Genomic DNA, 25,638 nt, shown 5'->3' with positions numbered 1-25,638 from the left:
GTGCATCTGTAGCCCTGAAAATAGGAGATACCAGCACAACCTTAAACTATAGAGGTGCAAACCATGCTAGCCCACGAAAACTTATGCCCAGATAAATTTATTAGCCTCTATGGTGCCACAAGGACTCCTTGTTGTTCATGCTTCTAGAATTAGTGACCCAGAAACAAGGTTTCTGGAGCGTGGAAGGGAGGCGGGAGAAATGTTTGTCATTTCTTTTGAAAAGCAATCTGTAGAGCAGTCTCTCTTTGGCTGTAGAACAGAAACTAACTTTGATCTGCTAGCCAGTGTTCCTACAGTGAAAGTGATTAGCAGGATTTCAAGAGCTATGGGTGAGTGGAACTTACCAATGTACTGAATGCCTTGGGCATGCTGTGATTAAACAGAGACTAAAAAGGCAGAAAGAAAGTTTATAAGAAGGTAGAATAGATGGGAAAGAAAAGGACTCTCTCTACCAATTTATGAATGAACTGTTTGTGGGTTTTTTTGTTTTTGTTTTTGTTTTTTTTCTTGTCGCCTTCAATGCTTGTGCAAAGATGTAGTAGTTTACTGATAGGTTTCAGAGTAGCAGCCATGTTAGTCTGTATTCGCAAAAAGAAAAGGAGGACTTGTGGCACCTTAGAGACTAACCAATTTATTTGAGCAAAAGCTTTCGTAAGCTACAGCTCACTTCATCGGATGCATTCTGATGAAGTGAGCTGTAGCTCACGAAAGCTTATGCTCAAATAAATTTTAGTCTCTAAGGTGCCACAAGTCCTCCTTTTCTTTTTTCTCAATGTGTTTCTCCAAATGAAGCACACTCCTCTTCTGTGATGTCAGTGTATCCTATTTCAACTTGATATTTTGCTGCATCTTCCTCACATTGCGTCAAAAGCATTTTTGCAGTGCGGTGTTGCCATATGGTGAACCCTGAAAATGGTTGGGGAGAAGCAGTGGGTCTGGGATATGGGATCACCTCGAGGAAACTGGGGTTGTCCCAGAAAACAGGATGGATGGCAACCTTACAAGGCACATTGGTGACAAACATTGCAATCAGTTTGGGAAGCAGTGTAGTTCAGGAACTTGTGGGTTTGTTTGTTTTTTTTAATCCTGACTCCAACACAGACTTCATCGGTGGCCCTGGGCAAAAGTCACTGAATTGTAATGCTTCCGTTTCCCCGTCTGTAAATTGGAGGTAATGAAGAATGTTATGAGGATTAATTAGTGGATGTACAGCATTAAATTAAATCTAGACAAATGTATCATGCTGAAGACCACTGTGTGTGTGTATATATTGTGTATATATAATGAAATGTATAAATACAGGGCAGGATTAATACCTACATTTTCTGCCATGCATGTGACCTACAGAAGAATCCAGTGTTTAACTGTAATCATTTTTCCATCATAACTAATTGAACAATAATGTGGCAGATGGCTCTATTGGAGTCAAGAGAAACTTTTTAATTTGAACCTATACATTGCTTTTGGCCTAGTCCATGAAGCTCCAGGTTACTAACTTTTTTTTATTATTATTATTATTAATAGTGACAGATTGTCGAGGGGTCTTGGACAATATACAGAGATTTTCTTCATTACCAACCTATCTACCTGTGAGCTATCGGATCTTCAGTGCTGAGACTTCCTTTTTCCTTAAAGAAGCCAATCAGGATTTCATGAGAAACTCCAGTTTGCAGTCTCGGGTGGAGTCCTTTTTCCCATATAAAGCCAAGAGGCCACCTGTATTAAATGCCAGCTATGGACCTTTTTCCGTTGAACAAGCAGTGCCCCATGACCTACTGTTAACTTCAAACTTTTTTGGATCCACCAGCAAGTTTACTTTTAACTGGAGACTTAAAGCCTGCATCATGAGCGACAAAATTTACCTGAGCAAGCCTAAAGTCCAGATCCTTTTCTACATTGTGGGCAGGGACTGGGATGACTACAGTACCACGGAGAGGCTGCCTTGCTTGCGGGTGTTTGCCTTCCGCGAGACGAGGGAAGTCCGAGGCAGCTGCAGGCTGAAGGGGGATCTGGGATTGTGCGTGGCAGAGCTGGAACTCCTGTCAAGCTGGTTTAACCCCCCCACGGTGGTGGCTGGCCGCAAGAAAACGACAGATCAGTCAGAAGGGAGCCCTGTGGAACTTTACTACACCATCCAGCCGGGGGATGAGACCGGGGAGTGCACCACTGAGGATGTGAGGAAGGGGAATGCCATCCGGCCAGGGAAGGATGGTACGGATGAGACCATGTCCCACTTGCAGAGGATTGGCTCTGTGAGCCTCTATCGAGCCCCAGAGAGTTCTCAGCTGACAGAGCTGAGGCTGGACGGTAATGTTGTCATCTGGCTGCCATCGAAGCCGGTCAAGCAAGGAGAAGTTGTGAATGTCTTTGTGACTCTGGCTAACAATTCCACCGTGGAACAGTTCGTACTGAGGTACGGTAGGTTGGTTTTGCCTCTGTTTCTCTGTCAGTAACGAACGCTGATGTAAAGGGGGAGTAGCCTAAGCTAGTTGGTGGGGTGGACTCATATTTACAACTGCCCCCTAATTGCAACCCACTTCTCATCTATCTCCCCTCTCCCCCCAGACAGAGAGGACATTGAAGAGATCCTCGCTAGGATTCCAAACCCCTAAAACACACCAGGGTTCTACAATGAGTGCCCAATTCACAATAGGGGTGCTGCCTTTTCTGGCCATTGCTGTGGCATGATGCATCACGGTAACTAAAACAAGCATCAAAATATACTCCTGAACTTTTAATGCGTAGTAGCAGGGGCATAGAGTATGACTCTAGAGCATATTAGATTGCTGTCTTGCCACTCACTAAATCGCCATGTAGGCAAGCCCATAGAATACCATGGTTGGAAGGGACCTCAGGAGGTCATTTAGTCCAACCCCCTGCTCGAAGCAGGACCAATCCCCAACTAAATCATCCCAGCCAGGGCTTTATCAAGCCTGACCTTAAAAACCTCTAAGGAAGGAGAATTCATCACCTCCCTAGGTAACCCGTTCCAGTGCTTTACCACCCTCCTAGTGAAAAAGTTTTTCGTAATATCCAACCTAGACTTCCCCCATTGCAACTTGAGACCATTACTCCTTGTTCTGTCATCTGCTACCACTGAGAAGAGTCTAGATCCATTCTCTTTGGAACCCTCTTTCAGGTAGTTGAAAGTAGCTATCAAATCCCCCCTCATTCTTCTCTTCTACAGACTAAGCAAAATCAGCCCCCCCCCAATCCGCCTTTCCCTGCTTCCTGCCCTTCCCGCCCCTCTCCCCCACCCCCCCAGCACAATGTTTAAATGTAGCAAAGCACCTGGCGCAGTAAACTTCATTTACTTGCCTTTGCTGCAAATGACATGACACAGCTTTGGCTTCCCACACAATGGTTTTGTCCTGAGAACTTCAAGGGAATGGCTCCATCCTTTTACTTATTTAAGCAGCAGTGTTTTGGGCTGCACACTTACCTGTTTGTTTGGTGTTATTTTAATATGTTTGAAGTTGCTATTGATTTTAAGAGACATTAAGTTCATTATTTGGGAAAGGAATGGCAAAGGCAGTACACAGGAACATGAGCATTGCCATAGTGGATCAGAACAAAAGTCAATGTGTTTCCTTCCTATTTGATACGTTAGCAATTTTCCTACCAACCAGATGACAATCTTTTGAGGGTGAAAAAGACTGACAAACTAATTAATCACCAAAATATTTGATGGATCTCCTTTCCTGTTACCAGGCTTTACATTCAAGAGAAATTTCAATAGTGATAAGCAACATTTGTTCTTTTACAGCCTCAAGCAGCCAGAGTTTCTCATAGTTTTCTGCACATGAAATTGTTTATGTCGAAGGCTCATATGAATTAGATGAATACATAGTTGACAACTGCTGACAAGAATAGCCTGTAGGGAAGGAAGTGTCGCTTGGAAGATAAAAGGCTTTTATTAAAACAGGGAAATTTTAGGAATCCTGGAAGCGTTCTGATATTTGTAGCTTTGGTTTAGTTGGTGAGATAATCTGCAGGCTACCTGTTTACTGAGTGGAACCTCTGAGTTAGAAGAAGCTTTTTCTGTCTCTGCTGCTTTTTTATTTAAAATCAGTATTCTCAAGCAGTGAAGACAAGATGTGTTCCTTATAACAAGCATAGCTGTGATGAAAGAAGAAATCCAAAGGAGGCAAATGTGGTGTGTTATTTTTGCGTGGGCAGGGATATCCCTTTGAAATATGTGTGTCTCTGCCTTTTATCTCCCTGAAAAGTGAGTTAGAGAGAGACAACCTCATTGAAATCTGAGGATATACTTCTTAGCTCAGGAAGGATTCAGATTGTCTGCGCATGGATGCTGTTTATGTTCCCAGTGGTATAATAGCAAGAAATGGAAAGAGCAGACATCAGAGGTTGCCTGTTGCACCCGCTGTAATAGACAAGACTGGTTGTTGATGATGATTTTCGGAACAGGTCGTACTTAGAGCTGGTGATTTTTTTCAGATAAATCTTTTCCTCCCCACAGAAGAAGGCAGATGCCGGTTGACTGAAACGTTTGGCAAATTTGGGTCGAATTCGCCAAATTGTTTTGATTGGTGGTGGGAATTTAAAAACAAATCTTTGGCCACTGAACTGAAAACTCAGTGATTTGCACAGCACTAGTTATACTGGTTGGGTTTTTTTTGTTTTTTTTAATAAGGTGAATAATCATACATGTCCAATATCCATCTTAACCATGCTAACACACAGGTGAGCTGGATTGGTTCCCAGAAATGAATTTGTCAGTGCTCAGCTGAGGCCCAAAGCCTTGGCAAGAGTTGGCCCCTGGTCTGCCAGCATCACACCCATCGTCAGAATTTATAACCTGTATATTTGCTTGGCCCGGGTGCCTGAGAGTTCTGGCATGTGAGCAGGAAGTGGCTCCATGGATGGAACTGAGGGACCCAGGTGAGCCCACTGGCTCTGTGGCACAAGGCGGAGGCAGGGTGGCCTGAACCATTAGAGCTGGACTTCTCAAAGGATGAGCCAGTGGACGAGAGTAGAGCAGGGAAAGTCCTTGTGCTGTTTCAGGTCCTGCGGCATCCTGTGGAATGCAGAGTTAAATTGCTCTGGAATGGAGGGGCAGCCCAGAGAGCTCTTGGTTAGCCCTCCTGTCTGGCTTGGGCCCAGACTTAGTGACGTGGAGGGAGAGTTGAGGCAGGCCGATATCCGCAAGGGGCAGCACCTTGGGAGCCGGGGAGCGACACTAGCCTGGGTTCTTTCTCCAGCCTGCAGGACACCAAATCCAGATGGGACGCGAAATAGCCGTCCAAGCCATTCTTCTACTCAGTGGAGAATGGAGGCAGGTGGGGCTGAAGGAACTGCTCCGTACAATATTTTTGTTTGGGTGTCAGGTGGAAGCATGGGGTAGCTACAAGAGAGTAGCCCTGTGGAAGGGAGCAGGGCCTTGTCTTAGCTCCTCATAGAACACCAGAATATGAAGTGACAGGTGATATTCACTGGTGAAAAATAATGTGACACTATCTCCTGGGGCATAAACTATGTGGCCCAGTCTGTCAGCTGCTAAGATTTATCTCTCTTGCGTTCACTGAATGGCAGGTGAGGCCAGGTTTGACTCTGTTTCCTGGGTGTAAATCCATTGATTTCAATAGTGGTACGTGGATGTATCTGAGAGGAAAGTTTGGCCCAGGCCTCTATGGGCTGCCTATGTCTTTTTAAAAAAAGAAACCTGGAAAATGGCCAGTATGTATGTTAAGGTTGCCTACAGGCTGCTTTAACCTTCTGTGTGGCCATTTGCCTGGTGAGGTAGATGCTGTACGTGGGTCCCTGCCAAAGCAAACCCTACATCCGATGACATGCATTCACAATCATCCTAAAGAAACACACACTGCATGTTGTCCCCAGGCATGGTGTATTTGTTTATTTCTTGCTTTTTTTGTATGTTATTCGCTGAGTTTTTCAAACACCCAGCACTGAGGGAAACAGTGTGTGATCGTTGCTGGATGGTGGTGGGTTCTGATAGCTTGGGAATTCTTGGTTCCTATAGCTGTTGAGATAACATTGTGGGCATGGGAGATAAGCAGAGTAGCTGCTGTATCTCTTTACATAGGTAGTCCACCTGTAACAGCATGAGCTATCCCCAGAAAGGCCAGAGTGTAGCATTAACCCGCATCTCATTGCTCTTCCACTTGCTTTCTGGGGCTGGTGTAAATCGGCATAGCAGGGTTGACTCCCACACAGCTATCCTGACTGACGCTGGCGGAGGGTTTGTGTTGATCTTTCTATATAAAAGCCTTCGTGTGAGCTATTGCTGGGTGTATTGTATACGGGGAGTAGATTGTGAAGTCCTTAGAGCATGGACCTTTTCTTCTACATGCTTGTAAATTTACAGCACTCTGCAAACAGGAAAAAAAAATCATAACAGCAAAAAAGAAAGGCTATTCTAAGCAGATTAACCGTAAAAATGTACAAGTGTCTGTGTGTGCTCTGGCTTGGGAATTTGGATGCTCTGTTTTTATCAGTGGTATTGGGACTTGGGCGGCCAAATATGTTAAGTTGCTTTGAAAATCTTAGCCTGTGTATGGTGGTGGTTTTGTTCTATAGCTCTAAATACGTTTCCAGTGACTGCACTATTAAAGGCTCCTTCCATCTGTTTTTCATCGTGGGTGGTGCCACATTTGATCTGGCAGAGGCTAAACAGCAGCGGGCCAAAGCATTAAAGCTAGGAACATTAATGTTTTGCGCTACCTTGCGAGGCAGCAGCTAATCTCTAACTTGCTGTAGGAGGTGCTGAATGATCGGCTAACCTGCTTTACAGAAGGCACTGAGCAGGATAAGTATATGGAAAGGAGATGAAGTTATCTGCCCTGATTAGAAAAACTTGACTGTTTTTTTCCCACTCAAGATAGCTAATTATGGGTCTTTCAGTGCAATTTTCATTCCACCTGAACGGTTGCAGTGTTATTGAATTACCTGTTTCCAGCAAACAAGTCAACACAGGACAATGGATAATTAGCAGTGATAATAAATCTACACATTGGAAGAGGGATAAAGGATAAATGCAGCAAGGAAAGCTATTAAACAGATCAGCTAAGGCAGCTTTGTATGTCAGTTCCTAATGAGTATTGACAGCACGGCTGTATCAGACAGGATCGAGAATGCTGATGGAGTTACTAATAGCTAAAAACCTACACACACACGAGCACTGAAGTGTGGCTGTAATCAGAAACGCTGTATGAGTTGAATTTGTTGTATATTTTGAAGTATCTTGAAATTCTGGAGTGAATTATCCGAACCCGCTAAACAAAAATTGGTTTCCTGAAGTGGAATCTTTTGGAAGCTTTTGGAATCTAAAAACAAAAGCCCCCAACTTCCTCCCCACTAAAGTACACACATTGCTTTAATCTCTCTTAATTTGAAATACAACATGGCACAGAGAGGAATGAGGAGGGATGGGGCAGAGGGGAAGAGTTCTCTTTTGTGTGCCCCTGTGTGTTTTCACATGTGAATCCCACCAAAACATTTTCCTGTTCCCATGCAGCTCTACAGTACTTAAATATTTAAAAGTGATTTCACTATTGTTAGGAAACATCTAAGCATAAAAGCAATTCAGTCCACATCTGGAGAGAAAAGAGCTTGAAGCCTTAGGACTTGCTTCCATCGGCTTTATTATTTCATGTTCCATTTTCAATTGTAAAGGAGATCTCGACTTCCATATTCCAGACCCACAGCTTTAGCTATTACGCAAATGTGAAAAGAAAACTGACATGACCTCTGAAAACAAAGTTTCCTTTTGCTCTGGAATTAGACCTTCTCTTTAGATTGGCGTTTTGTGTTCTGAGGAACAAAGAGTACATCTTTCTCTGGTGCCTGGCTAACTCTTAGGGATAGTTAGTCCAGGCTAGAAGCACTACAGTTTTAGCACGTCTGGTGAAGATGCTCTATCGGCATAATAAATCCACCTCTGTGAGAGGCTGCAACTATGTTGGCAGGAGAAACTTTCCCGCTGGCACAGCACTGTCCACACCGGTGCTTAGGTCTATGTAACTTTCATCACTTGGGGGAGTGGCTTATTCATATCCCTGAGTGACGTGAGTTATAGCGAAGTAAGTGGTGGTGTAGACATGGCCTTACTGTGTAAGAAATATGTTTTGTGTTGTGTGTGTAGAGCGGGGCCCTCTATCACATACACCCTGGGCAATGAAAAGGGATAGTGTGAGCTGCCATTTGTTCCCATTTTGGGGACATCCTCTCTCCATTCAAACTTCCATTGTAAACAGATACCATGAAGTAACGTAACACTTTGAACAGGAATTACCTAAGCTGCTCAAAACGAGGTTATGGCTACACAGAGAAGATACTGGAAGAACTTTTTAAGCAATAAAGTTATTAACCAAAGCTGGAAGATTATAATAGTTTGGTCAATGTTCAATATGATCCCCTGAGAGGATCTCAAGTGTGAGCCTGTGATCAAAGTCTCTCAGGAGCTAAGTGGGCTCTGAGCTGGTCCCAAGTGACGTCTAAGAGAGTCTTCTATTGACTTCAGGGAGCATCAGATCAAGCCTGTAAAGTATGCACTGTACCAGAGTCAATGGGTTAGGTCAGTTTTCCCTGGGTCCCTTGCAAAAACTGGCCAGGTCTATGATTTGTTGCTCCTGGGGTCATGTAGACAGATGTGTATATTCCATTGTTCAATGTCCACCACAGTGGGGCCCTGATCAATGATTGGGGGCTTTGTATGTCCCTATAGTACAAACCGATAATAATTCAGCTGTGTAAAGATCACAGAAAATGATTTGCAGAGCAGCTTAATAAGGGAAGACTGGGAGAGTGGTTCACTGAATAATGGGACTGGAGTCAAGAATCCTGGGTCCTATTCCCAACTCTGCTGCTGTCCTGCTGTGTGGTCTTGAGCAAGTCCTTTCATCTCTCTGTCTGTGTTTCACAATCCCCTGCATTCGTCTGCCTTGTCTTTTGGGACGGGGAGTGTCTCTCACTCTGCATTTAGCCCCTAGCCCAAGGAGGCCTGGGTCTTGGTTTGGGTTTCTAAGCGCTACCACAATATAATAACAAACACACAAGCATTGTTAAAGGTTTGAGATTGCCACTTGCAAGAGTGGCAAAGTGCTGTGCTAGCCACCTTGCGAATGCTTTGTTTGTCATGAATGGGAAGATTTCCCCAAGATGATTGTGTAGCTAAAAATTAATAGCAGCCAGGTGCATTCATCTTTTATATGCTGGTTTGAGAAACAATAGGAATGCAAGCTATTATAATTGGCTACAATTTCAACATTTACTAAAGGACGTTAAAGAAAAAATCCATTTAGTCCCAATGTAATAAGTATCTTTTTTTTAACCAAGCATTTGTAACATCAAAGAAGTATCTTCAAAGAAGAGAGCATGTTAATGTCACCTCGAAAGGAACAATATCACACTCCAATTAGTTTAATTTCATTAGCCATTAGCAAATACTTCACATACACTGTAAAGTCTATTTTTTCTTTAGACAGAGCAAAAGAGGAGATGGGCCTAGACTGACAAGAAGGATTATATCATCAGAGCAAGAACAGAGGTGATGAGCTCGAGTTTAAATTGGTCCTGTCTTATTACTGCAGTCAATGAGAAGCAAAAAGGAACTGATTACGATTTTAAAAAATTAGGGCTTCTAGAAAAGCAAAACACAAGGGGTCCCTCCCACTGCTCTATTCCCTTCTCCCCACCTCCATGAATTTTTAAAAAACACTGCACTCTGAGCAATGCTATTTTCATCCTTCCCAGCCACATTTACAACCTAATCTGTTAATACTGAGAACGAAGCATAGCCTTGTTGTTAGAACACAAGGCTGGGAGTCCTGGATTCTGTTCCTAGCTCCAGCACCAACTTGCTGCATGAACATGGCCAATTGCTGAAGCACAACTTTGACCAGCGACTTGGGGGCTTGATCTAGCACATCTGGGGCCTGATTTTTCAGAGATGCTGAGCCCCTGTAGCTACTACTGAAGTCAGGAGGAGCTGTGAGTGCTGAGCTCCTTGGAAAATAGGCCCGGGTGCCCCAAGGTGAGAATCTAAAATTGGACTCCCCGCGCTTTCAAAATGTTGCCCTTAACCACTCTGTGCCTCAGTTAGTTCACCTGTACAATGGGGATAACAATACCTGCTACACAGGACCATTGTGAGGCCTAGCCAATCAGCTGTAAAGTTCTGTACACTATAAAGAAAAGCTGATAACATAATTCATTCTCCAATTTAACTCAATGGGTTTCTGATCATGCTTAAATCCCTGCATCAGTGGAGTATAAACAAGCCCTCAGTACAATATAAAGGAGTCTGGACTAGTGGTTTATGCGTTTTTAGCTTGGGGCTCCCATGTGAAAAGCCTCCCCCACCCCTACCATCTATTCATGGGAAAGGTGGAGGAAAAAAACAGTAGTTTTGCTGTGACAGTTTAATTCTCTTCAGCTAAGCCAGAAAACTGCTGATCACAGATGGACAATTTGCTGGGATCTGAAATTTGGATACTATTTAGCATTTCTGGGTGGATAGCAGAGTTTCAGGAATGCTAGGTTTGTGTGGCACCATCCTAGAACCACCTCCTTAAGTAGCATTTGCCCCATCTAATTTCAGTGAACTGCTGAAGTCTGTGGGGTTTTTTTTGGGGTGTGTGTGTGTGGGGGGGGGGAGGCTTCTTTTGCAAATATGTTGCTGCACATGTTAAATGTACAGCGGTGCCCTGGGCTTTTTCCACTCTGTTTAGAGACATGGCTCTGAGGTACAGTATGCCTCCTGCTACTTACTGCTCTGCATGACCTTTCCAAAAAGCCGGCGTTGATGCAAGGCTGCTTAAAGATGAGATAAGGCACTGGAACTTATTGTCTGTTTAGACTTTTAGCTGCGTTTACAACTTGAGTTACAACCATTAGTTGAACTCGTGATTACTTGCCTAATTAGACACAATCGAGGCTGGTTAAGGGTCCATTCATTATAACCCTTTATCCCCCAACAGTGGAGAGGGAAACCACATACCACTGGGAGTAGATTTTAGTTTAACAAAGATAAAGCTTGCTGGCTGTCTAAAAAGCTTGTGCTCTGATGCATTAAAGAACCCCATGGGAATCTTCAGTGTGATAATCTGACAAGCTGTTGGGTTCTACTGTAAGCAGGCGAGTGTTCAAGGCTGTAGGTTTGAATGGAAATTAGTATCCTGAGGAAAAACTGGTGTCAAAAGGCTTTAAATTCCAGCTTATCTGTGAAAGATGCAAAAGCCCAGGATAGCTACCAAGTGGTTACTGACAGCAAGGGCATTGGCAGGTAACAGCTCCCAATTCTTTCAGAGCTCCAAGAGCCGAAACTGAGTGTGATGGAACTCTCTAAAATCTTGTGGTGCGAGTCTTTCCTGTGGAAGTCTTTACTGGGGCTTGTGGGGGAGCATAGGAATTGCCAGACTGGGTCAGTCCATCTAGTCCAGATCATGATCACTGAAAATGGTCAGTACCTGATGCTTCAGAAGAAGGTGTGAGCAACCTTGTAGTGGGCAATCATGGAATAACTGCCCTCCAAGGAATGTTTCATCCCATGCAGCGGTTGGCTTAAGCCAAGGCAAGAGGGTTTAAATCCCTTCTAAAACTCTTTCCTATTTTAGTATTTACTATTCTGATTCTGGATATTCTCATTATCCCTGAAAGTGTCCAGTCCTTTTTGAATCTGCGAAACTCTTGGCCTCAGTGATATTTTGTGTCGGTGTTTTCCACAGCCCATTTTGTCATAACCTCGGGTCTTCAGGTGTTAGGGTTATGTTGTGCCTTTTTTCCCATCTACAGCCTATAGTTATCTATCAGGATCTCTATCTATATCTATATCTACAAAAAGAAAAGGAGTACTTGTGGCACCTTAGAGACTAACCAATTTATTTGAGCATAAGCTTTAGCATAAGCTGTAGCTCACGAAAGCTTATGCTCAAATAAATTGGTTAGTCTCTAAGGTGCCACAAGTACTCCTTTTCTTTTTGCGAATACAGACTAACACAGCTGTTACTCTGAAACCTATCTATATCTAGAGAGACATACAAGTTACTGGTCTCAATGCAGAAGTAACTGGGTGAAATTCTACGACCTGTTATACAGGGGGTCAGATTAGAAAGGACCATTAGATCATAAAGTCTGTGAAGCTGTATCCTTTTTAATACTATCATTTGCTCTGATGCAAGTAAGAAGGCAAAAGAAAAAATAATAAAAATTCCCCTCATTCCACAGTGCTTTACAAGCAAACACAAACAAGAAAGGAAAAATCAAGGGAGATGCCTGTGCTGTCTGAACTCAGCAGCAGGGGAGCAGTTAGTTAAGCACTGTAATCAAAGGGAATTACTGTAAACAGTTTCAGAAAAGACCTGGTGATACAGGGCCAGCCAAAAAACCTTTTTGCCAGCTGTTTTGACACAGACATAGTGCTTCTGAGTTAAGAACTCAGACTCTCTAGGCTGGTTGGGATTTTAGGCTTGGCTTCCTGGTGATTTTATTTTTGTGTTCTCCCCTGGCACTGTATGTATGCACAGAGGTGTGCTCCATTGCAAACAGTTGGAAGCAGGAGGTTATTTCTGGTCATCCTGTCCCAGAGAATTCTTCCTTACGAGACCATTTTACTAACAGCGTGCACGGGCATGCAATGCTCTGCAAAAAACCAAGGAACCACCCCCATCCTTCTCCCCAGGGGCATGGTATGGCACCAGTGAGATCAATGAAAGCAGGCTCTGAATATTTCTGAGAGCTGTGGACTCCTGCTTCAGCTACTCTCTCTTCCCCCTTCAATGTATGATCTACGTTGTCGTTGGGGTAAGCAACTGTGTGCCAGGTATGCCACCTGGAGGCGATATTTCTTATAGCAGCACTGGCTTGGGGGTATTTTAATCAGAAGACAGGCTGCTCTCTTCACTGTGCTAGTTAAGATTCTGTCAGATCTACTATCACATCTGTCTTGGCAGATTATGAATATACTGTGGATAGTGGGAAGAGGTGCAGAGGACCACTGCTTGTGTATAAATTCCTGGTTACACCTTTTCATGACACCATTAGGACTGCTGAAATCGGCCTGACAACAGTGGGAAAAATGGTTACACTAATGAGAGCTATTCTCCCTGGTTCATCTTTAGATCAGATAGGGTTAAAGAATCTGTCTTAAATTTTGTTGGTCAGGCTCGCCCTGTGTCGCAAAATGCCTCCATTAGCTAAGTCGGCAGGGGGTTAATATGCACTAGAAGTCCAGTCATCTCCAGTGGAGTCTTTTTAGGTTTTCAAATTGCTGCTTAGATTAGCAAGGCTAGAGGACAGGAGACTTGGGGAATAAGTTTCAGAGTAGCAGCCGTGTTAGTCTGTATCCGTAAAAAGAAAAGGAGTACTTGTGGCACCTTAGAGACTAACAAATTTATTAGAGCACAAGCTTTCGTGAGCTACAGCTCACTTCATCGGATGCATACAGTGGAAAATATGGTGGGGAGATTTATATACACAGAGAACATGAGACAATGGGTGTTACCATACAGACTGTAACAAGAGTGATCAGGAAAGGTGAGCTCTATTACCAGAAGGATAGGGCGGAGGGGACGGACACACCTTTTGTAGTGATAATCGAGGTGGGCCATTTCCAGCAGTTTACAAGAACAGTAGGAGGGGAAATAATCAAGGGGAAATAATTTTACTTTGTGAAATGACGCATCCACTCCCAGTCTTTATTCAAGCCTAAGTTAATTGTATCCAGTTGGCAAATTAATTCCAATTCAGCAGTCTCTCATTGGAGTCTGTTTTTGAAGTTTTTTTGTTGTAATATTGCCACTTTTAGGTCTGTAATCGAGTGACCAGAGAGATTGAAGTGTTCTCTGACTGGTTTTTGAATGTTATAATTCTTGACACCTGATTTGTGTCCATTTATTCTTTTACGTAGAGACTGTCCAGTTTGGCCAATGTGCATGGCAGAGGCGCATTGCTGGCACGTGATGGCATATATCACATTGGTAGATGTGCAGGTGAACGAGCCTCTGATAGTGTGGCTGATGTGATTAGGGCCTATGATGGTGTCCCTGAATAGATATGTGGACACAGTTGGCAACGGGCTTTGTTGCAAGGGTAGGTTCCTGGGTTAGTGGTTCTGTTGTGTGGTGTGTGGTTGCTGGTGAGTATTTGCTTCAGGTTGGGGGGCTGTCTGTAAGCAAGGACTGGCCTGTCTCCCAAGATCTGTGAGAGTGATGGGTCGTTCTTCAGGATAGGTTGTAGATCCTTGGGGAATAAGGCACCTTCAGCCTTGACTCCCTGAGCGATCAGTTTCATACTCTTTGAACCAGTTTTTTTCCCCCTTTCCCACCAGTTATGGTTCTAAGATGTTAGCTCTCGTTTCTAAAGTTTGATGTGGCAGTAGGGCTCCTTAATAACAAAAAGCCCGACTCTGCAGTCCTTGAGCAAAAAACTCCCACCAGGAATCTTTCCCTGCATTATAATAGTGGAATCTGATGTAGAAAAAGCCCTGGACTGTAGAGAAAATAAGTCCTCCCCTCCCCACCTACAGTAGGACACCAACTCTTAAGCAGGTACCTAAATTTAAACCTGTGAGTAATCCCTCTGAAGTCAGTGGGGCTACTCACATGCTTAAAGTTTGGGCCTAGGGGATTAAGAAGAGGAAAGCAACCTGGGCATTTCCTCATGGAAGTTCCCTCAGATCACCCAACAATGTGGGTTCGCCCTCTTTTGCAGAACGACCTGTGGTTCCAGCACCAGCCCCCATGAAACCCTCAAGGATTCACAAGCGGCCAGGACAATGAAGGCCCTAGCAGTGTGGTTCCAGGTTCCAATAGGATGGGCTGATTAGACCTTTTACTTTATATGAAACCTGGAGTACGTGCTGCCTGTATCTATTTCAAAAGTGTGGTGTGTGTGATCTGTCATGCTGTTTTCGGAGACTCAGTATAGGTCCCATCAGTAAAAGGGCACCATGCCAGTCCTGCTCTCTTTGACAGCTCAGCACACAGTGAAAAGGATTGGGATGGGCTGAGCAGAGCAGAGGAGCGCACAACAGGCATCAAGAACAGAAATCAATAGCCATGTTATACAAAGAAGATTTAATGTCAGAGGGTCACGCATCCTCCTGGGTAGCATCACAGAAGCACTGACGTACGCAGCCTTGGTCCGTGACACTGGACTCTGACTGCTGGAAGGGGAGACTACGCTGCTCCTGCATGTGTGTGGTATTCCATGACCTAATGATCTCAACTTCACAACTAAGCCTCAAGGGGAAGGGGCAGGAATCCTGCTACTTAGGTCATTTAGGGCCTGATCCAGGTCCCATTGAAGCCAGTGGCAAATCTCCCGTTGCATTCTGTCGTGCGAGATCAGTGCCTTGCACCAAACTGCACAAAGCCCTACAACGTATATTGTAAGGAACAATCCAGCACTTGACGGGATGGTAGATGCGCTAATCTCCAATTTCTAGGGGCCCGTAGTATTGTTTAAAGAACTCACCTCTTGTTTTCTGCTTGGAAATAATATTGCTGGAATTAACTCTATGGAGAAATAAAGAAACACCAGGGAGTTATTCAGAAAAGGGTGGAAATGCCTCCTCGCTTCCTCTTGCCAAACTACAAATGTTTTTTAATTTTCGGAGCATCTCAGGTAGCAAGTGCAGTGTCCATTGCTGTGGTAATGACCGGTTTTGACTTCTCACTGTCGAAGTAAACATTGGTGTAAAAACCACAGAAATGTGTTAGTCGTCATCATTTATGTTACCGTGGTGCCCAGCAGCCTCAGTCAGGATGTGGGGGCCTTTTGGGTTGTGTGCTATACTGACGCTGAGGTCAGATGGCTAGGGCCCTGGATGAGGAGCCAGGCCCCACCAGGTTCTATTTCTGACTCTGCCGTTGAACTGCTGTGAAACTTTACGTCAGCTGCATCACCTCTGTTGCCCCTCTCACACTTGTCTGTTCAGCATGTAAGCACCTCAGGGCAGGAATCGCCTCTTGCCATGTCTTTACAATGGGGTCCTCCGGGTGCTACTCAACACAAAGAATCACAATAGACGTTGACTTGCATTGCCTGTTTTTAACCAGTTTTGTTTTTGTTTTGACATGGTGTGGTTTTTGGTGGGGTAAGGATTCCTTTCCCTCCTTTACATCAGGCATTTCAGTGGTGGGGGTAGCAATCCCTGGGTATAGTCAGCATTTCTGTTAAAGCATTAAAAACTACGAACTAACCACCCCCATATGGAGCTCTGGGAAACTCTGAGCCTCAGGAGCGACAATCCCTTCCAGAGATCCTTAGCTACGGAGGGATCATGCACCTGTCCACAGTCTCTGCACCCAGGAAGCTCTGTGGGCCAATGCACATGCAGGGGGGTGGAGTCATGGTTGTCGGGTGGGGGGTATAGTCACTGCATTGGGGATAGTTTGCACCCTTGTGCTAGGACTGAGCAATCCACAGGCTCGCCTGAGTGGAGGGATTGCTATTAAGTCTGGCTCTTACACTAGCCCTGGAAATAAGAATATATAGAATTGAACAGAAAATAAACTATCCATGGAGTTTAACTTTTTAATCATCCTGTATAATTTGATAATTATAACCCTGCTGTAGAGTAAAAAAATCCAACCCTATATATAGAAATAATAATACCATTTAGCTCTTATATAACGTTTTTCATCAGTAGATGTCAAAGTGATTTATCAAGGAGGTCAGAGTCATTGTTCCCATTTTATTGGGGAATGGGGAAACTGAGACATAGCTAGGGAAGTCTAAGGTGGCAGACTTATATCTCCTGAGTCCCAGTCCAGTGCTCTATCCATTAGGTCACCCTGCCTCCTGTCTGTCCCAAATACAAAATGAGAGTGAGTCCTGGCTACATCTCAGCTGAATATGAGGGCAAGGGACCAGGAGCAAAGGGGTCCCAATACTGCAAAAGGTTGAGACCTACTAGTTCTGGTCTGCTTGCTCAGAAAAGCAAAGTTTGCCCTGTACTGGTTAATTATATTCGCTCCAGCATATTCCTATTGCTGTTCATTTTTTGTGTCTTTTTATTTTAAATATCTACTCAAATGGCTGAGGTTTGCAAATTATTGGTGCGAATGAGCTAACATCCCTGCATCCTTCTCTGCTAAAAATGTCTCAATGGATAAGGAATGTTACTTTGATAATTGTTTAAATGATGCTTAAGGGGCCCCCTGGGTGAGTTACATTGGCTCCATGATTTGCCTTGTCATCAAACACTCGATCAATTCACAGAGTCAGAAACATGAAAGAAGAGGCCAAAAAAACCATAAGAGGATTGCAGTAATTGAGTCATTATGAATACAAGAAAATGAATCTGTCACATTCAGAATCACAGCTACCACTTTAAAATATACAGAGTTAAATGGCTGCCTGATAGATTTTTCTTGTTTTTGGAAGGAATCTCTCTCTCCCCCCCCCCCCCCCCCCCGGAAGAGAGAAACAAAAGAAGAAAAACTTGGAACAAAACTAGAATCTGATCCAAACTGGACAGTTAAGGTTTGAAAAAGTTTGGTAAAAACTTTTACCTCCCAATCTCTCCCTCCCACTTTTAGAGCCTGCTTGGATAGAAAATAGGAGCCTTTATCTGAATCACCTGGAGGATATGGCTGTATCAGAACCTGGATCCTAAACTGCTCTTGGTTTTGGTTTTGCAAAACCTAAACCTGATGGAGGAAGTTGGGCAAAAATCTAAATCCAGTCTGTTAGCCCTCCTTTACCTCTGTCTTAGTTCTTTCTGGGACATGTAATAAAAGTGTAAAATACCATGAGAAAAACTGTTTGCATGAGATTCCTAGCTCAATTTTGAAGATGCAAGAGGAATAGCTAGCTCTGAGTATCCAAACTTTTGGGCGCTTGTCTGAACTGAATCTCTCAATTTTTCACCCATTGTTAGAACTGGGTAATTTTTTGGAAGGGGGTCAGGCTTGATCCTGTAAACCTTTACTCACACAAGCATTGCATACACATGGTAGACCCAGTGGAGTCTATGGGACTATTTATGTGAGTCTGGATTACTCACACAAGTAATCCAAAGGGCTTGCATGAGCATGCCTCATCAGGACAGGAAGGAATTCAGAGTACCGTGACCTCATGGCCATTGGCAGAAACATTTTAGAGGCAAATGAATACAAAAGGAAGACTTATTAAAGATAAAAGAAAAGGAGTACTTGTGACACCTTAGAGACTAACCAATTTATTTATTTATTTAGTCTCTAAGGTGCCACAAGTACTCCTTTTCTTTTTGCGAATACAGACTAACACGGCTGTTACTCTGAAACCTGTTATTAAAGATAGTTATCACAGCTCTCTGAATGATGTTTGCTGGGATTGTGATCGAACTCTCCATACACTGAGAAATCTGTTTTAGGAGGGAGTAGTTCTCTTTTGTAGGCACAAGTATGACACCGTAACACACAGGTAACCCTTCCACCGGGGTATCCACAGAACTCTGAACACAAACAGTGGTCAGGTTAGTCTGTATCCGCAAAAAGAAAAGGAGTACTTGTGGCACCTTAGAGACTAACCAATTTATTTGAGCATACGCTTTCGTGAGCTACAGCTCACTTCATCGGATGCATTCAGTGGAAAATACAGTGAGGAGATTTATATACACACAGACCATGAAAAAATGGGTGTTACCATACACACTGTAAGGAGAGTGATCACTTAAGATGACAGGTTTCAGAGTAACAGCCGTGTTAGTCTGTATTTGCAAAAAGAAAAGGAGTACTTGTGGCATCTTAGAGACTAACAAATAAATTGGTTAGTCTCTAAGGTGCCACAAGTACTCCTTTTCTTTTTTCACTTAAGATGAGCTATTGTCAGGGGGGGAGGGGAGAAAACCTTTTGTAGTGATAATCAAGGTGGGCCATTTCCAGCAGTTAACAGGATCGTCCGAGGAGCAGTGGGGGGGGGATAAACATGGGGAAATAGTTTTACTTTTGTGTGCAAGGCCTTGCAGGATAACTGCATGCTGTTGGGACGTGGGGATGCTTTCAAGAGTTTTGGGCTGCTGCTAAACTTAATCTCTGTGCTTAACCTACACTGTGGTTCTTCTGTGGATCTCGAGAGGAGCAATTCTGTTGGACTCTGATCTTGCTGTTACTTGTGCACTTGCATTATTTTATTCACATGACTAAATCGAGGCAAGTGCAAAGAGTTAGCAAGATCGGGGGCCTCAGAGGACTCGCTTCCTCCCAACTTCCTGGGCCACAGCTTTTTGTGAGCAACCTCTGCAGCCGTTTTCTCCTCTGCACCTTCTACCTCCAGGTCGACTGGGTGAGTGGAGGAAATGCGATGGGGATGTGGCTGTGCTTACTTTTGTATGGTTAAACACAGTAAGAAACTTGCCTTTGATCTGACACTGTCAAGACTCTCCTATGCAGGAGTAATAATAGCCTCCCGGTGAGAGATGGGAGCTGATGGAATCTTATCAGAGCTCCGCCATTTGTATATTAAAGTTTCGGATGGTCCGCTTTCACAGTCATAATGCTGGAAATGACCCTTGCTTTTCCAAAACGATAGCCTTAAGGACAGGTGCCTTTCTGGCTGTGTAGCAAACACTGTAATTTGAGTCTCTCTCTCCTCTCACACACGTGCACATCTGCATGAGAGTCAAATGACAGTTAGCTGCTGAAGGGCTCAGTTCAGCAAGATGCTTGAACAGATGCTCAGCTTTAATCTCAATGGGACATAATCACCTGAATGCAGCCGATGAAGTGAGCTGTAGCTCACGAAAGCTTATGCTCAAATTGGTTAGTCTCTAAGGTGCCACAAGTACTCCTTTTCTTTTTGCGAATACAGACTAACACGGCTGCTACTCTGAAACCTGTCTATCACCTTGCTGAATCAAAAAAGACTGCCAAAACTTCGCACAACCTGGAAATACTCCGGGAGGACCAGTTACTCTGAAATAACCACAATTTGAAACAATGTCCCTGGAGAGATTTCAGTTTACCATTTATATTCCTCCTCCTCCATCATGAATTAATTAATAATTTGTAGTCTGGTAGCACCTCGAGGTTCCAACCAAGATTGGGGCCTGCTTGTGTTAGGCACTGTACAAACTCAGAGACTGTTCCTGGACTGAAGAACTTGAATGTAAGCTCTTTGGGGCAGGGCGCTGTCTTTTGCTTCTTTGTTCAGTGCCTAGCACAGTGGGGTCCTGGTCTAGGGCTCAGCCCTGCTAGTGCTACTGCACTACTAACAATAAATAGACGAGAGAGGACGGGAGAAAGGAAGTATCAGGCGAGTCACAATCTAGTACCAAGCGTTACAGCACCTGCTGGTCAAGAATTGTCATCCTCATTTTACCTACGCGGAACTGAGGCACAGAGAGAGAAGGATGCAGTGCGTGTCCGTGGCGGAACCAGTCTAAACCCAGTGCCTTTCAGCACAGAGCCATTCTTTCGGCAGTTCTTTGGGATGGTTAACATGATTATGTAGCTTTATTAAAATGCATCTGGTTCCGACAGGCAAATAAATGTGCCCTGCGTGCAGGGAGTGTTGGGTAATGGTTAGAGCAGTGTGACTGGGACTTGGATTCCCCTGGATCTACCCCCAAGACCTCCACTGACCTCAGTCTGTGACCTCTGACAACTTGCTTTGCCTTTCTGTGCCATAGTGGACCATGTGTAAAATAGGAATAATACTGAACCAACTCCCCACAGGTGTAGTGAGACTTGCGGGGGGATTGTGACACTACAGAATGCACATGGCCTAACCGGTCATCAAGAGTTCTAGCACAGTGATCAAATCAGATTTTGTCTCCCTCTAAAGACTGGACTGCATAAAGGGATTTGAATTCACTAATGCCCTTGAGCGAATAGGCTAGGTCTTTTAGCTCAGTGGCTTTCAACCTTTCTTCAGAAATTTTTGAATGGCAATGCAGACCCCTTTGGAAATCTTACACCTACCCTGTGGACCCCCAGGGTCCATGGACCACAGGTTGAAAACCACTGTTCAATGGCAATGGCAACCTTTCACAGACCCCTTAAACATAGTCTGCAGAAAACCACTGTTTTAGCTAATGGGGCAGAGGCTCCTGCTTTTAGATCCAGAGGTCCTGTTACATGGTCTTTTACCCAACTGGCAGGGATGAAAAATAATGAGAATGTCCTTAATAACCCCAGATTTTTAATAAGCTCAACTGATTTCAAGATTCCTTTCAGATGTTTTAAAATCCTTGCACTGACTGAAGGAGGGTGGCTTTAGCTAATCACCCCCTCCCCCCGCCCAAGCTGGGCTTGGGAGCAATAGAGTGAATGCATCAGCTCCAGTGCAACGAAAGGGAACATGGAAAGTGCCAGGTATCCTAGATAATGCAGAAGTGAATCTTGTTTCCATCTATTTTAGGAAAAGTGTCGTTAAGTGTGGCTGAAGTTTTAAAGATGGAAGCAAAGCAGCTAAAGCTTATGTGGAAGCAAACAGAGATGGGGGAACACTGTGGGTGACTGGAGATTTGAGGGGTAGGAGCAGAGAGGTGGCTTTTGATTGCTACCTACAGAAACCCAGGGGGTCAGTATGGGAGACATGTGGGGAACTATTGCTATGACAACAAAGTGTTTGCTCTTAAAGATGAAAAATTATGTAGAGCACCAGCGAAGAAGTTTCAAAGGGAAATGTGTCTAACATATATGGGTCACATTTTTTGAAAGATTTGTTTGCTTTTGATTCTTTATAATGTTTTCCATGGAGATTAGCTTAAGTTCCCTTTTTGCCAAAAATATGGCATCTACATTTGCTAAACTTGAAACAGTGGCAAAAGTTTATAGAAAACCATATATATAAATATAAAATATGGTCTATATTAGTTTCAACCGTAAGACTTTTAACTTCTGCCTTTAATAGTCAGGTTTTTTTCTTCTCTTCTGTTGGCTTCATTTTAAGTTGAAAATGGGATTATTTTAAAAAAGAGAGATTTTGATTATACTCTTGCAGAAAGTAAAAATAGGACACGGTAATTAAAGGAAATAACTTTCTTTACTGGTTGGGATAAAAGTGCAAAGGTCTGTATTGCTCAGTTAGCCTTTCCACAGCAGGTTGCAAGTTTGGAATCCATCAGAGGATGGTAATGCCCGAAAGTCATTATTAGAACTGGTTGACAAATGCCAAGAATGTTCTGGGAGTACTGACTTAGAGATGTTAATGAATCCTCCCCGAGAAAAGTGCATCCTCCCTGCAGACTGCCAAATGTCTGTGCAGTCAAGTTGCGCCAAGATGTATTTGAAGGGCAGGGCTGGTTTAAGGCAATCTGGGTCTCTAGATACACCATAACACAAGGCTCCACCTGGCTTTAGCCCTGACCTCAGGCTCTAAACAGGTGACCTCGTTTTCATGGGTGCTGAGCACCCCTCCCCCCACTCTCTTTGAGTCCAATTCGTAGATTTAATCATTTAAAATAATAATAATAAAAAAAAAGACAGATGCAGCCCTTTCCTCTCACAAGCAAACCTCCCTTTGATGTCAATGGGAGTATTTGTGTCAGGACTACAGAGCTAGTCTTAATGAAAGCACGGCTGAAGATTGGCGAGCTTTTCTTTTCCCCTCTTAACTTGATTCAGTCTAAATGAATCGTTTGCTTTTTCGGACGATGTCAGCATGTCAGGTGAATGGGAAACACTGATCATGGGTGTTAAAAAGTGCACAACACACCGGGGATGACACACTCAAAGTCTTATAATGAAAGGGAGGATGGTCCAGTGTTTAGGGCACTAGTTTATCGCACAGGAGACCTGGGTTCAATCCCCTGCTCCACCGCAGACCTCCTGGGTGACCCTAGGCAAATCTGTTGGTCTCTCTCAGCCTCAGTTCCTCATCTGTAAAATGGGGATAACAGCACTGCCCTACCTCATAGGGGCATTACAACAATAAATACTAATAATAATACTAATAATAACAATAAATACTACTACTACTAATAAAATTACAACAATAAATACAGATACCATAGTAGCGGTGGTCAGAGAAGGACCTAAGAGAGTAAATCACCTAAGACATACACCTGTGAATGCCCAGAGGAAGGGTAAGAAGCATCTGCCTCAGACTTCTCTGGAAAAAAGAGGGTTTTCCTGTTGTCTTTGTGGGAGTAGGATCTGGCCCTTCACGTAAGCCTGTGCTAGGGTCCACAACTTGACCCTCCACCTCTTGGTCCTTGGGTTGACTGTGGTTGTGGATCAGGGTGAGCTTTCGATAGAATGATAGTGACTCCTGCTGGGTGATCTGAGCAGCACTAATATATTTGCCTCCCCTTTTGTCTTTAAGTGTACTGTACATATTGGTAACAATAGGTTTAAGGACTGGAGTGAGAGGCAATAGCAACAAATGGTATCTTTTCAGGTTGTAGTTAAGGGAGAATTGCCAAGGTTGTTTTGACTTCATGTTTTCTCTCAGGCTGCCGAGGTGGAGAACAGGGGGGCGGGGGAAGTGTTTGGCTATTTGCCATTTCATTTACTAACTTACAGACAGTAGACAAATATGTCCATGCAGATGAATGTTTGCAAACATTTATTCATATGTGATACCAGTGATACATCTCCAGACATCTGCCATTCTTTCATGGGAGAACGTTTGTTTGTTTGTTTGTTTACTTGCTCTTCCTAATAAAGCAACTGCATCTACTTCCTTTGTCCACTGATGATGCCTTGCTGTGTCAAACATATTTGACAAAACGCAAAGAAGGAGTTGCTATTAAATGATTCCTAATCAGATTAACTCAGCTGTGCATCTGAGTGTTGCTCTGTGGAATTTGGAATTTTTGTTTATCTGGGAGGTGTCCATATGTTTTCAACAAGGGCATCAGGTGTTTGAGGGGACTCATGAAGAGACTGAGAGCTCACATACAATGTATAATCCCTACCAAGACATGTCCTTTTCTGGATATCTTTCCCAGATGGGGGAACATCTGTTCTTTAAATTTGTCCTCTCAGATGACTTTAGGCTGCAGCTCAGAGATTCCAGAGGTGGGCCCAGGTGGCAATCTTCACATGTTTGGGGTATTAGGTGGAACCCAAACCATGGCTAGTGTTTAGCTTCAGTGGTCCAAATGGCAGAAATATGAGATTGACTGAACGTGAGAGACTTTCAGCACCTGAAAGATGGAAACCTCAGGGCAGCAGCTTCTTTTTACAAGATGGTTGCTCTCTTGGGCTGCATTCAGAAAAGTATAATGTATTATTTGTATTATCATAGTGCTTAGGAGCCCCAGAAGATGTCCTTTCTGGTTTGGGATTTGACCTGGAATTATAACTTTCAGGTGGGCTCATATCTGGAGGTTCTATGGAGACTAGGGCTTATTTCTGCTAATTGTAGACCACACACATACTCTACTACAGCGTTGGCTAATCTGTTTTCCGTAGACGTTGGCATTTCAACTGGCATTGGTACTTTTCCCCCTGGCAGTTAAGAGAAGACTTCAGAAAATGCAATCCACACGCCAACAAAGTGATATTAAGGAGCCAGGTGGTGTGACAGATTGCTATTAGTGCCATTAGCAGTAAATATTTATAAGATGGTAGTGACGAAAGGCCCCAGTTGGCACTGAGACGCCAATGGGCTTTGCAGTTGAACAAACATAGATAAGAGACAGTCCCTTTCCAGCAAGGTTTACAGACTTTTTCGAAAGAGCAAGTTCGAGTCATAGGTAAAAATGTGCCTTGATGGACTGTAATCCTGGTCCTCTTTTGAGTGCATCACAAAGCAAACCTGACTGAGATCCTCTTTCAGAATGACTCGGGACAAGAATAGCAAGTGTACTGTAGAAGTGGGTATAGCACATATGAAGAAGTTTGCATAGATCTTGCCTATAGCATGTCTGGCTCTAAGTGTTTCTGTTTATCCTGTTTATCCTTTGGTTTCATGAGCACTAAGTTCTCTTATAAGTATGAACACACGTGTGCGCGTACGTTCACACACACGCACACCAGTGTAGTTTCTGATCTAGAGCTGATGGCCTAAGTGAAAGGCTCATTAACCATCCAAAGTAAATCTTGGATTTGAGTATTTATGGATTAAACATCAAGATCCCAAATTATTAGACCTTGGCAATGTTCCTATTTGCCTTGCTAAACGATCCCATTATCGTTAATATGGTAAGACTTCTCCGTGTAGGAAAATATTTATGGGGTCTTCAGAGACCACAAAATGAGCCATAATAAAAGAGTTCTTCCCAAGTTTAGCCATGCAAATTAGGGACATATGGTTGGTGGGGCTGTTGCTAACAAAATCTTTCAACGCCTCGTTTATAGGTCTACCTCCTGCCATCCATCACACTTCCATATAGTGGCAGGAGATGTCAGCAGAAGCTTTTTATTGCACCTTAAAGTAAGCTTAGTATGTGCTCTGCATTCAGGTGAAAGAGTGCAGCGGGATCCAAGTAGAATGTCTTATTGAAGGTGAGCCTTGTAACTATCTATCTGTCTCCTTTCTAGACTGTTCATCACCATAGTATCTGAACATCTAAAAGGTGGTGATTGTGATTTTCACATTATGCCTATTTCCCCTGGACATCCGTGGGCCAGATTATTCTTTTCTTTACCCTGGTGTAAATGTGGAAAAAATTGAAATCTCTGGCCCAATATATCCAAGTAAAATGAATATTGTTGTAAATTTCAAATGTTTTGAAAATTTCTCCATTCAGTTGCTTTGACTTCATTATTCATTCTTCCTTTT

The 25,638-nt window shown here is 43.5% G+C and overlaps 1 protein-coding gene across 2 annotated transcripts in view; it reads left to right on the top strand.

The window, feature by feature from the left end:
* Positions 1-25,638, top strand: part of LOC125623221 (transmembrane protein 132C) — a 299,990-nt gene that overhangs the window by 83,143 nt on the left and 191,209 nt on the right. For both annotated transcript variants that reach the window (XM_075120017.1, XM_048822277.2), the window contains exon 2: positions 1,525-2,413. In XM_075120017.1, coding sequence (XP_074976118.1) covers positions 1,525-2,413 — 889 coding nt within the window. The remainder of the gene's footprint in view (positions 1-1,524; positions 2,414-25,638) is intronic.

The sequence above is a fragment of the Caretta caretta genome, chromosome 15 (assembly GCF_965140235.1).
Source record: "Caretta caretta isolate rCarCar2 chromosome 15, rCarCar1.hap1, whole genome shotgun sequence".
NCBI lineage: Eukaryota > Metazoa > Chordata > Testudines > Cheloniidae > Caretta > Caretta caretta.
This window is presented reverse-complemented; position numbering and strand designations above follow the sequence as displayed.